We start from the raw sequence: 13,030 nt of genomic DNA on the forward strand, positions 1-13,030 counted from the left end.
TTTCTTGTTACATTTAAAATTTTTTTTAGTACCACATGCAGGGTGGGAATAATTGAGAGGTGCACTGTGTGGATGAAGATAACTAAGTTATCACTGTCACTTTAACTTTTAAAATTTTTAATTATTAAAATATCTATAGTGTCATATATATTGACAGCTTCACACAAACCATACAATGATTGTTAGAGAGAGAGAAAAGCTAATGTTTGTATTTGGGCCCCAAAGAGTTGGGAATAATTGGGAGGTGGACTATGTGGAAGGGGAGGGCTCAACTTTATGATATGTTTTCTTTGTTTTGAGTTGAAGCATCTAATATCTCCCAACTACTTGATACCTCATATTTGTAATCTCATGTTGGATTTTAAAAAATTTCTTTTCCTTTTTTTTTTCAAGTGAAAAAATAGTCCACACTTTTGGTTAATAAAATTTAGTTACTTGCGCAAGAACTTTTTACTATCCCCACGTTTTTTTAGAGAAAGAAAGTAACTTTAAAAAGGGAGAATTTGCTTTTAATAATGTGTCGAGAGATGTGCTTTGTCCCGGCCCAATCTTTTCCTTGCGTTGGTAAAAAAACCTAGTGTGAGAGAAAAAATGCAGAATTTCTCCCGATTGCTATTCGTACAGCGTTCAGAGAAGATAGTTTTTTCGATTTTATTGCGTGCGTTGAGAGAAGTCGATTGATTAAAATGCACATTTGAACTCTTCCTAACGTTTCGAGACTTATCGTGAGGCACCAGGAAAAGTTTGGATAGAAAACCCAAATACACTATAAATATAGCAACTCGTTCGGTGTGAAATGATCGATTTTTATCTTAGCTTAGTTGCGCTAGTTAATTTCTTTGTGGTAATTTTATTCACAAACTTTTTTTAAGTGCTTCTTTAGTTGCAAATCAAGTTCCTTTTATAAGCACTCATTTCATTAATAAGATTATTTTCTATTCCATTGCTTCTTTTTCCCGTATTCTCATTTATTTTTGAATAAGGGCTCTGTGAACAACTCATTTTTTAGAAATTTAACGGGTTATCAACTCTCCTAAATTTGATAGAACAATGGTAAAGTTCGGTCAAGTTCTAATTCATCTTTGCCAATATTAGTTTTCTATCTAAACTCCCAAGTTATAAAGATGAGTTTGAATTTAATTTCTAGCATGTTAATTAATTTCTATTAATTCCCGCATGAGCTAAATTCTTATTATCTAGTCTTCTTATTTGCAGATTCCATAAACCCAACGAGAATTCGTCGAAACTGGATTTTCTTCAAGTAATATTTCGTTATAATGTCTCTGTTTAACTCGAATTCCGAATTTGTAGTGGCAGTTTAGCTTGGCATTTGTTTTTCTAAGATGCGCACCATCTGTTCGTTAAAATGCCTCAGTTAGCAATTTGATATCTTGTTACTTCATGTGCTATTTTTGGCTTTTCTTCTTTCATATCCATCACATGTTTATGGAGTTATTATACTCTGATGGGTTCTGAAGCTATTCTCTGAATGCAATTTTGAGGTTTCAAAGATTTTGCAGGAGGAATATGTGGAACTTTGCAGTCTTCCGAAGTCAATTCATCCTTTGTATCTCACATTGGTAAAATTCCAGTCTCCTATGCTGCTCCCTAGTGATGTTATAATTTATTTAGTAATGTTCATGTTACGAAATATTTGATTTTCTTTACTTGAAGCCTTTACTGGGTTGATTTTCTTGATTCAAACTATTTTCTTGGATGGTCATCTCAAAGAAGTTATGTGCAGAAAGTGAATCCTGATCTATTTGGAATATTATATGGATTTTGAATTATTTGTACCCGTAGCAAGTTATTCTATTACAAGTATTGAATCAAATTTGTGAAGCTAATGTTTGACAATAAAAGTAGATAACTCTCTGTTATCATTTCTCTTGACTACTAATATTTCTGAGCTAATTTCTAATCTTAGGTTAAACCAACAACTGTCTAACGAATAAGGTTAAAAAACTTGGAGAAAAATGAAGGTATGTTCTTCCATGAAAAGTTTGTATGCCTTGTAAAATAAAATTTAACCATACTAGTAATTAGTAATTAGACTAAAAAGTGATGGACGTGGAAATCGTTATAAAATACTAAAGAAACAATTTAGTAGACTTCTAGTTCGACTTTGCTAAATTTCTAAATACCTCACTTTGTCTTGATGTCAAAGGGTTGGAAGCTAATGTAGAAAAGTTTCCTTCTACTGGTAGTTACTATGTTTTTACTTGGAAATAGGTTAATACTACTTGAGACTAATGAATCATTTTATCTGTTCTAATACGCATGGTAGTGTAAGTTACAACTTTGCTATCTTGTTTCACTTAAATAATTATTTAAGTAGAAAAAATAAGAGAATCGAATTTAAGCTAATAGAGAGTTTCCTTTTTTTTTAATAAATAGGAAAAATTAATGTTGTAAACAGAATTGGGGAGAGAAAACTGCCATGTGGCAATCATGGCAATTTGACTAGCATGCAACCTCTTTTGTGAGCCTAGAAAATGTAAGCTTCTTTAATGCTTTTAAACTTATCTATCTTCAGACTTAACTTCTCTTCCTTCTATCTTTCCTTAAAAATGTACTCGGGTGTATCTGGTATCGGTAGCCCAATTTCTGAAGGTTTAACTCATAAAACACCCGTGAGTAGACTAAAAATTTATATATAATATAATATGTAGTAAAAAATTTATTTGTTTTGGGGCAGAATTTCAGTGATCATTAATAAAAGATAATGATCACTGAAATTCCTGTTTGAATCATTTTTTTTTTCTGTGACTTAAAAATACTGATTTCAAACTCTTTAGAACAAATAAATTTTTTACTGGATATTATATATATATATATATATATATAGTCTACTCTGGGGTGTTTTATGAATGAAATCTTCAGAAATGGGGCTCCCGGGACCAGATAGACCCCTGGGTACTTGACTATTCTTCCTCTCTCCCAACTTTTGTTCTGACTTTTCTCCTTCTATCTTTCCTTGACTATTATTCCTCTCTCCCCACTTTTCTTCTTCACTTTCTTCTGCCTTTTATCCGACCATTTTTTCTTCCTCTTTGACCAAGTGAGGGAGAGAGAGAGAGAAATTTATCGAATGAGATGAAACACGCAAGGAGAACAAGAATCGTGCAGAAAAAGAAAGAGAAATAGTATGGTTTCATTTTTTCTTCTCCTCTGGAATTGCATCTAGGCGTGCGCCTCAGAGGCTTTTTAAAAACATTGCTTGAGCTGTCTACTTTTCTTTCTGTATTTATGTTAGTATGGAGTATCTTAAATGATAACATAGCTTGCAATTGAATGATTGCTTCAGGATCTTGTAAGCTGTTACGTTAATTGCTTTGAGCTTCAATCTTGAACTCGTAGTTTCTTTGGTTGGATGAGTTGCCAAATTTTGTTGTGTTGCCATTCCCTTACTTCGAAGTTGAAATGGCTCATTAGGAAGGCATTTCAACAAACAGAGACCTCACGATTCTATGCTTCATGCGCAGCTGAAATTTTCTCTTTGATTTGAGTTTTGGACTTCACACTTCTGTTATTGCATGTTGTATGTTTGGTACCATTTAGTTGAGAATTGACTCAAGGGCTTGCATTCTTGTTTTTGTCTTGGTCGGATGGGTGTGTTAAATGGTTTAGGAGATTTTGAGATATTTGTGTTTTGGGATGTTAATTTCATGTTGTATGTCTGGTACCATTTGGTTGTGAATTGACTCAAGAACTGGGGATTAAAAAGTTTAGGATGTTTAGAGTTATTTGTAGTTTGTGATATTTCCCCACATATTTTAGCCTTGGTGGAATTTGGTTGAGAATTGACTTAAGGACTTGCATTATGTTTTTGTGGGAGAAGGTGTGTTAATAAGCTTAGGAGATTTTGAGTTATTTGTATTTTGTGATGTTATTTGCATGTTGTAGGTTTGGTATATTCTGGTTGAGAATTGACTCTAGGACTTGGGAGGGGAGGTGGGGGTTTAATGAGGGTTTTTAGAGTTATTTGTACTTTGTTAAGTTTGGATGCATATTGTACCGTTATTGTAGCCTTGGTGGAATTTGGTTGAGAATTGACTCAAATATTTGCTTTCTTCTTTTTGTTTTGGTTGTTTTGGTGGGAATAGGGGTGTGTTAAATATTTGGATAAGGGGATTAAACTTTCTACCTCTACGACAGATGCAAGATGCCTTAATCAGATAGATTATGGTTTTAGAATCAGGTAGATCAATATTTTAATATGTTTTATTAATATAAACATTTATGAGTTTCCTTGAAAAAGAAGTTGTCTCATCAATGAAACCCTGATCCTTCTATGCCTGCTCTTCTATATTTTTTTCTCTCTAATTTTCTTTTTCCTAAAATTTACAAGCACATTGTTTAGAACTATTTTTCTGATTTTAGAGACTAAAGTGCCATTTTATTCGTCTTTGGCGTCTAGACTTCCATCAAGTTACATTACCTAGACCGCTTGACGCTCCACCCCGTCTCTGACAAACTTGCCATATATCTGTCAAGACCTTTTGAAAAGCATGTTCCGGATCAGACTAAGGTATATATCTCTCTTTCCTTAGTGCCAATTGCACCCGGAGCAGCTTTATCCTTCAACTAAGGATTTCTTGCAGTGTCTCTTTTGGCCTTTGTGTTGATACATCTTCATCTTGCAGTATTGCTAGTGGTTCAACTAGAAAAAGTGTTACCAATTTAACGAATTCGCTTACTCAGAGCTTCTTCAATAGGGAATTGTCTTCCCATGCTGGAAGGTGAACTATAGTCTGATTCCCAATTTCTATTTGTACTCTCCTTTTCAAAATAAAAATGTCACATCTAAAGGCCCTATTTTTGAGAATCTGGTTTGGATATGTAGGCTTGAAGGAAAGATAGCACTGATCACGGGAGCAGCAAGTGGTATTGGGAAGGCAACTGCGTCCAAATTTATAAACAACGGAGCCAAAGTTGTGATTGCCGATGTCAAAGAAAAACTCGGCCTAGAGACGGCCGAGCAGCTAGGACCCAACGCAACGTACGTCCCCTGCGATGTTACTAAAGAGTCTGATGTATCTGATGCTGTAGATTATACCATCTCTCTACACAAAAAGCTCGACATCATGTACAACAATGCTGGGGTTGCTTGCAACACTCCTCCAAGCATTGTCGACCTCGACCTTGCGGTGTTCGATAAAGTCATGAACGTCAATGTTCGAGGAGTCCTAGTTGGTATCAAACATGCCTCCCGTGTCATGATCCCTCGACAATCAGGCTCTATTCTCTGCACAGCTAGTGTCACAGGACTGATGGGTGGCCTGGCCCAACACACATACTCAGTGTCAAAGGTTGCTATTATAGGCATGGTTAAATCCATGGCATCAGAATTGTGCAAATATGGTATCCGAGTCAATTGCATATCGCCATTTCCAATCCCGACACCATTTGTTATGGAGGAAATGAGTCGCCTTTTTCCTCGCACTGAAGAGCAGAAACTTGAGAAGATGATATTCGACACAGGTGCTTTAGAAGGAACAGTTTGTGAAACTAATGATATAGCAAATGCTGCCCTTTATCTTGCATCCGATGATGCCAAGTATGTAAGTGGCCACAATTTGGTGGTTGATGGGGGCTTTACTTGTTTCAAGTGTTTAAACTTTCCTGTGCCGGATTGAACAATTGTTATCTGCTATGAATTACAATGGAAGAAAAATATGACTACGCTAAAACAATTTTGAAAAGAAAGGTAATATATGTCGAGGATCTATGAATTAAATTTACCCAACCTCGATAGGTTGAGTGGTGGTTTTTTCATCTTTGATATTAGAGCGAGGTTCTATTGTTTCTTACCCATCTCTGCTAGTGAACAGTGAGTACACCGAGGACCTGTTCGGTAACGTTTTCGTTTTTTGTTTCTCTTTTTCAATTTGATTATTAAACCTAAAGTATTTTGCTACTATTTATGTTTCTTGTTTCTTATTTTTCTAGAAATACTCTCAAAATTGTATAAAAATTTTGAAAACAATATAAACATATTTCTTGTTTATTGTTTCTATTTTCGACTTTCGATTTAACAAAAATATGGTTTTATCATTTTTGAATAATGTAATTCTATTTATTTTTTACTAAAAAGACGGAAATAGAACGGAGAAATTTAAAATTTGAGAAAGCACAAATAAGAAACTGAAAATTCGAAAAGAAAATCAGAAGAAAAGATTCGATGTCGATAATTTGTGCACTGATGCAATCATTACCCCAATATTTTTAAAGATCCTGCAGTTCACGAGGTATGGAAGTACATGCAAGCACTTAGCAAAAATAAATAAATTCAGCCAAAGGATTAAATTTTATTCCATAAAAGGAGGGAAAAAATTGTCCTTTTATCCCAATTTATTATTTTGACTACTCATTATTTTTTAATGAAATTTGCATTTTATCTTAATTGTCAAACATTGGATGTGAGGAGCCAAGTTTTTAAAGAGAAGGAAGGCCTTCAATTTTGAATTTATATGCAATGCAAGGGTTTAAAAAAGAAAATACTTAGACTTGGTCTGAAGCAATATTGTCCTCGCCACCATTAAATGTAACAACTAAAAGTGAGAAATTTAAAAACAAGATTTTTTAAAAAAATAATGAATTTTTAAATTTCCAAGGGAGGTGAGGATAAGTTGGTCCGCACCGTTGAGGAGTCAAATATTTTTCGTCTAAAAAAGAGTAAGTGACTTAACGAGAACAATATTTTTTTTTGTCAAGCACAATGGATTTTGTGATGAGGTTTATGAGTGACTTTACAATCATAACACAGTAATGACAAGTTACACTTTTCATCTCTAAAATTTAGATCTAAGTTTTATTTGATTATGAGGTTCCAAAATCGAGAAGATAGTTTTATATAGTTAATTATCAAAAACAAAAGGTATGTAGAGTTAATAATGCGAAGATCAAGATATCCAGTTGAACGATACCGTTCTATTTATCAATTAAAGGCTTACTACGGTCGAGCATTTTTCCTTCCAACGGCTTCTGCATAATAGAATAGTCTAGAAATAGGCACGTGCACGTGTGAAGGTGGTAGAGATTTTTTCACCTTGATGTAATAATTGTATACAATATTATTAATTGTTTATATAAAGAAAACAAGAGCCCAAAAGATGAAGCTGAGGAAAATTGTTTAGTTTTCTTGCTCTTTGTTTTTCTAAGTGTGATTACACAATTCTTGTTGTTTAATGTTTGTTGATTATCGTTGAATTCTACTGGGACCGTAGAAGCCTGTACGATATCGTTCTTTTGACGCGTTACATAGGCATTTTGGTCACCCATCCCCAAGTGTTCTTAGTTTGATTCTCAAGTCGATCTCGTACGAAGAATATCAAATCCAACGAAAAATTTTCATTTTGTCAAGCTTGTCAATATGGAAAATCAAATTTTCCCTTTGCCAACATGGTCTTTCTACTGTTAAAAGAATGGTACTAGACGAACAAATTCATTTCAGTGTTTTAGGATATTAAGACTGATTCACCGACCGATCTTTATAAACTGTTCTTAAATTCATCTTAATTTTTGTTGTTGACAATTTAATACAACCAATAAAAATTACAGATCGAAGATACAAAGTAAAAGCTAGCCCATTAATACGGGTAAAAACCATTCCTTCAAATATATATATACAACTATACAAGTTGTCAATTCGAAAAGTAGATTTTTTTCCTATTTTCATTAAGATAAAAATGAAAAAATAAAAAGGATAATTTAGGTGGCACCCATTTAAAAAAATCATCAATAGTTATACATTTTATACAAATCACCGAATCAAATTTGAGGAGTTTTAAAAAATAGGGTGATTTTATCGTCTCTCTCCTTCCTCTAAGCACTGCATCTTTTTTTCAAACTCAATTACTAAAATTATAAGGTAAATACATGTATATACCAATACAAAAATTAACAAAATTAGAAGGTAAATAAATGAATATATCACACCGCAACTCAATTATCAAAATTAGAAGGTCAATATATGTATATATCACTGTACAACTCAATTAACATAATTAGAAGGTTTGAAACTCCACTACCTTAAGACCCATTCCTTTTCCTTGAAACATACTGAGTACAATTAGTTTACTGGTTCTAATTTGTAAATTTTAGTGTTCAACACGAAGACCCCTTAAGTTATTACTTTTTTTTTTTTTTAGATTCACAGCTTACTTCTTTCTCCTCACCTGAACACAAATTTCTTTTGGGGTCAACTTAGCCTGTTTTACCTTACTTCCCACTAAGTCTCCTCGCCTCTCTTTTTGCCGGTGTCATTCAATTTAAATATGGAAAGTACTTGGACTTAAGTAGATATATGTTGGTTTTTTGGCCCTTAATCTCGGTTAATTAATTAAATTAATTAATGTTTTGATGATAACAAAGACACTTAGTATTAATTGTTTTTGGTGTGTAAGAATTATTGTTATAAAACATAAATTTATTATGAGCTTCAATAATATTATTTGATTTACTGATAATACATATTTTGTTTATCGATAATTTTAGCGTTTTAAAGTATCTACAGTGTAGAGCTCGATACGATAATTCCAACGAATTTTGAATTACCCAAATCAGAGTTCAAACGAAGAAATTATGATCGAAAGAAGTTGGAAGAAAAATTGCCCGAGATGGATGACGTGGCGGCTGAATCAACTAAGTGGTCCAACAAAATGTTGACATGTGGCATGGTGTTAAAAAAAGAAAAGAAAAAAAAACAAAGTTACCGCTGGTAACTTAAAAGAAAGAAAAAAAAAGTAAAAATATATATATATGTCACATCACATTAAATACATATTTGTTTTAAAAAAAAATATATATATATATATTATATTATATTATATTATATATATATAGCCGTTTGACACATCCATATATAATATTTTATTATTATTATTATTTTATTCAATTAAATCTCAACCTTTGATTTTCAATCATTAACGATCTAATGGTTCAAATTCAATTTCGATTTCAAATTTATTTTCAACTTTTCCTCGCCTATTTAAACCCAACTTCCTTCAACATTTTATACAACTAATTCTCTCCCAATTTTTTCTCCAATTTCTACATTGTTAAACTCTCTTCAAAGCTTCAATTTTTGTTCTATATTCTTGAGGGAGATTTTTTATTTGAGAGATATTTGAGCTTCCAATTTTATTTCTTTTAGCCAATTTGAAAACTTTTATTTGTAAGAATTTTTTCTTACAAATTTGTGAGCAAATATTTATATACCCACTCTTTGAGAGAGTTTGTAAGTTCGTTCTCAAATTTCATATCCTTTGTAAGGGTTGCTCTTAAGCCCTAAAAAGAGCATTTGTAACGGTTTGATCCTGAACCGTGGAAAGGATCGGGTTTCTTCTTGCTCCCGGAAAAAGAAGGTTTTATACCGGTTTGACTTCTACCGTGGAAAGAGTTAAAGTTTCTTAATCGAATACCCGAGAGGCACTTGAGGAGTGGGGTAGGTCAGTTGTTGCCGAACCACTATAAAATCTCCGGTGTCATTTTCTCTAACCCTACTCTATTTAATTTTTGCAATTAGTTTTCTTTATTATAAATTGCATAAAATTAATTGTTTGAATTTGTTATTCATATTTATGCTCAATGTTTATATTTGAATTATGTGGGTGGTGAAATTAATTAGGGTGTTTGTATTTCTAATTTATTGTTTAAATTGTGATAAAATTAATTGTTCCTAAAAAGTTTACTTATTTGTTTAAATTTGGGCCCACCGTAGTAAAAAGTTTATAACATTTAATTAAACCCTTTTCACCCCCTCTAGGGTTGTCATACCGATCCAAAAATATAGTCTTCAGATTTTGACACATTCATATGGTCGATCCTACAACTATTTTTTATTTTTCAAATATCTCTAAATTATGATAAGGCAAAAAACAAGTTTTTAAACTTTGCTTTTGTTTGTTTTTCATCATTCAAAGTTCACAAAGTCAGAACAAAAAGACTGCTAGACTTACCTTCCTCGAACATCTGTTGAAGAGGCGACTAGAACGGCGGGCGAAAACTGCCGAAGGACGGTTGACAACGATGGATCAGGGTAGCGAGTGGCAAAATGGGGTGTTGGGCGACAAATCGGGTTAAGATTGGAGGACTTATAGATCTAGGTAGCACACGGTGGATCTTGATCGGGGTCAGTGGATCGGCGCGACTGGTGGCGGGCGACAGTTAACGTGTTGGGTTTAGTGCCCTGAGCTCGTGAGTTTGTAATATGTAAACATTTTATTTATTATTAATCAAAGTTATTTTTTATTATTCCAATAAACTAAGATCCAAGGTTATTTAATATAACTGGAACATGTATATGTTTGATATACAGTTAATATACCCGGTATATAAACTATATATATTATCGATATATAAGTAGATAATGTTCTAGTAATAAACTAAATGGTCTAGTACATGAATAAGGTCGGATACCTTATGTGGTAACACTATGGATATGACCCACTTTGTAACAATTATAAATGATTCTATCCAGGTTGTTCATGTAGGAACATGCGAGCGGGGTATCCTATATAATGAGTTTGTATAAGACCGGACCGCGAAATTATTAATCTATAGTTGTAACACCGTTAACTATTTAGATTAATATTTCACAAGATGATCATGTCACTCGATTTTAGTCCTAAGTGAGTTATGAACTCCTGTCTACGAGGGTTTGTCCTTTGATTTGTATGTGTGAGAGTAGTCCGGGTTGCCGACTCAACATTCATACCATTTTGGGGACGAAACCGAGTTGGGAGCTGGGAACGTAACTACACGAGATAGAATTCATTTATTCCCGACTTTAGGGAAGTAGATGAGTATTCCCTTAAGGATTGACTCCGGGACTTGAACAAGGGGCCACACTCTCTCACTGGCCCGAGATAGACTTCTAGTTATTGATCGGACCATAACTGAGTTGTTCATTAAAGGATCAGTGGTACTTAAGGTACAAGAAGTAACTTAGGGGTAAAATGGTAATTTGACTCAGATGAGGTTACGAGCACTAGTGAAGGTCGACTTACTGTTAATGATTATATCCATGGACGCAACTTGTTCTACAATGCATAAGATGCAACTATATGTCTTTAGTAGTATGCCCTATAGTTAATGAATGTTGGTTAATTAATTAATGAGTTTAATTAATTAATCTATGATCATTTGAGCTTATCGTAGGTAGGTTCATTACGTCTCTGTGCTAGCTCACAATGGACAAAACAAGGAACGAATTTTTGGAAGTGCTCAAATTGATTAAGGGATTATATATATATATATATATATATATATATATATATATATTTGAACCAAGGAATTATACTTTAATTGTATAAGATGCAATTGAAACATAATGTATACAAATACATTTTAAATTGCAATTAGTTGAAACTATAGGTTATGGTTAATGCGAATATGATTCAAAGAGAAATTCAAAGTTTAATTAAATATGGGATATTTGATTAAAGTAGTTAAATTAAATATAATTATTATTTAATTAAATTTGTTTAATTGATTAAATAATTATTTAAATTAAATTAAATTTTAATGAATTAATTAGTTAATTAATGAAATATTTAGTTTAATTTAATAATTAAATTAATTTTAAACCACCGTGTCAGTGTGAGCTGGGTGTCACAATCGCACTTTAACAGGACTCAGAAAGCGATTGTGCGGCACTTGCTTTCACCCTCTAGCAAGTCAGCCAATGCGAAAACGAATAGCCGGCGGCACAAAGGCTATATGTCGCAACCTCCACCCCCGTTCTCGAGAAAACGGTATTGGAGAATGGAGTTAGAAAAAAAGGTTTTGGAAAACGTTTGAAAGCATTTTAGAAAGTTGTTGTAAGCTTGAATGTAAGAGAATAGATTAGCGGCAAGACAAGAATACAACGCAATGTAGGGAGGATGATTAGGTGTACCCCTATAGTACATTCTAAGGCATAATTGCTATGGCAGGCATGAACATGCAAAGTGGCGAGGAGTCACTCGCCACCAAAAGTACAAAGGAAAAGAAAATAACAAGCAAAACTAAATACATGGCATAAAAGTATGTGGAAAGAGGTTGTTATGGGTATGCGGCCACAGGCAACAGGCCCTAGACAAGCATGACCATGACATTCTCCCCCACTTAAATGGTTGACGTCCCCGTCAACTGTCGCTGCTCGAACTCTTCAATCGTTGCTGCAGCTGTCTTCAGGTCTTTAGTACGCTCCTAACTTATCTTTCATCTGGGAGCCCTTTCCACTTGACTAGGAATTCCTGTACGTCCCTTCGTGGTCTTCCTACTCGGCATGTTCTTTCAGCGAGGATTGACTCAACTTCTTTGTCAACCTTATTTGTCAACGTGACTTTTGGACGAGTTACCTCGTTTCGTGTAGGGTCGACGGTGTCGCGTGGTAAGACTTCAAGTTGCTCACGTGGATTACTGGATGGATTTTCATCCACGAGGATAGTTGAACCCTATAGGATGTCTTGCCCACCTTCTGAAGGACGTTGACGGGTCCTTCGTATTTTCGCACAAGGCGCTGATCTTTGTTACCTCGAAAACGAAGTTGTTCAGGTCTCAGCTTCACAAGGACTTGATCTCCTGCCTGGAATTCTAATGGTCTTCACTTTTTGTCTGCCCACTTTTTCATGTGTTTAGACGCCTTCTCCAGGTATGCTCTGGCCACTTCGGTGGATTGACGCCATTCCTTAGTGAAATTGTAGGCTTGAGGGCTCTTTCCCACATATGGATAGTCGACAACATGAGGTAACACAGGTTGTCGCCCACACACAATTTTGAAAGGGGTTCTTCCTGTGGTAGTGCTCTTTTGGCAATTGAAACAGAATTGAGCTACATTGAGCATTTGGATCCAGTTCTTTTGCCGAGCATCAATAAAGTGGCGGAGGTACTCTTCTAGCATACTGTTGAAGCTTTCCGTCTGTTTGTGGGTGATAACTCGAAGAGATGTTCAAATTGGATCCCAATAGGCGGAAAAGTTCTGTCCAGAATGTCCCTGTGAAACATCCGTCTCTGTCGCTCACGATGCTCTCAGGGACACCCC

The 13,030-nt window shown here is 34.3% G+C and overlaps 1 protein-coding gene across 10 annotated transcripts; it reads left to right on the plus strand.

Moving 5' to 3' along the window:
- Window positions 1-363: 363 nt before the first annotated feature.
- On the plus strand, window positions 364-5,778 carry LOC111021770 (NAD(P)-binding Rossmann-fold superfamily protein). Of its 10 annotated transcripts, none has more exons than XM_022298818.2 (7): window positions 364-844; window positions 1,216-1,261; window positions 1,521-1,580; window positions 4,107-4,201; window positions 4,421-4,531; window positions 4,647-4,742; window positions 4,847-5,778. In XM_022298818.2, the coding sequence occupies exons 5-7, from the start codon at window positions 4,512-4,514 to the stop codon at window positions 5,637-5,639; spliced, it is 909 nt and encodes a 302-aa protein (XP_022154510.1). In that variant the 5' UTR covers window positions 364-844; window positions 1,216-1,261; window positions 1,521-1,580; window positions 4,107-4,201; window positions 4,421-4,511; the 3' UTR covers window positions 5,640-5,778. The 10 variants fall into 10 exon arrangements, with proteins under 10 accessions (XP_022154510.1, XP_087982669.1, XP_022154507.1 ...); XM_022298815.2 differs by lacking the exon at window positions 364-844 and adding an exon at window positions 889-1,053; XM_088126543.1 differs by lacking the exon at window positions 4,107-4,201.
- The last annotated feature ends 7,252 nt before the right edge of the window (window positions 5,779-13,030 follow it).

Source organism: Momordica charantia, assembly GCF_013281855.1.
Source record: "Momordica charantia cultivar OHB3-1 chromosome 1 unlocalized genomic scaffold, Mcharantia_2.0 BLBB01000001.1, whole genome shotgun sequence".
Lineage (NCBI taxonomy): Eukaryota > Viridiplantae > Streptophyta > Magnoliopsida > Cucurbitales > Cucurbitaceae > Momordica > Momordica charantia.

Excerpts from the sequence above, each read along its gene's own strand:
- LOC111021770 (XM_022298818.2), top strand. The coding sequence starts at position 4,512 with ATGTTCCGGATCAGACTAAG. Across the intron at positions 4,532-4,646 it reads ATGTTCCGGATCAGACTAAG|TATTGCTAGTGGTTCAACTA; the intron begins GTATATATCTCT and ends TTCATCTTGCAG. Across the intron at positions 4,743-4,846 it reads TTGTCTTCCCATGCTGGAAG|GCTTGAAGGAAAGATAGCAC; the intron begins GTGAACTATAGT and ends TTGGATATGTAG.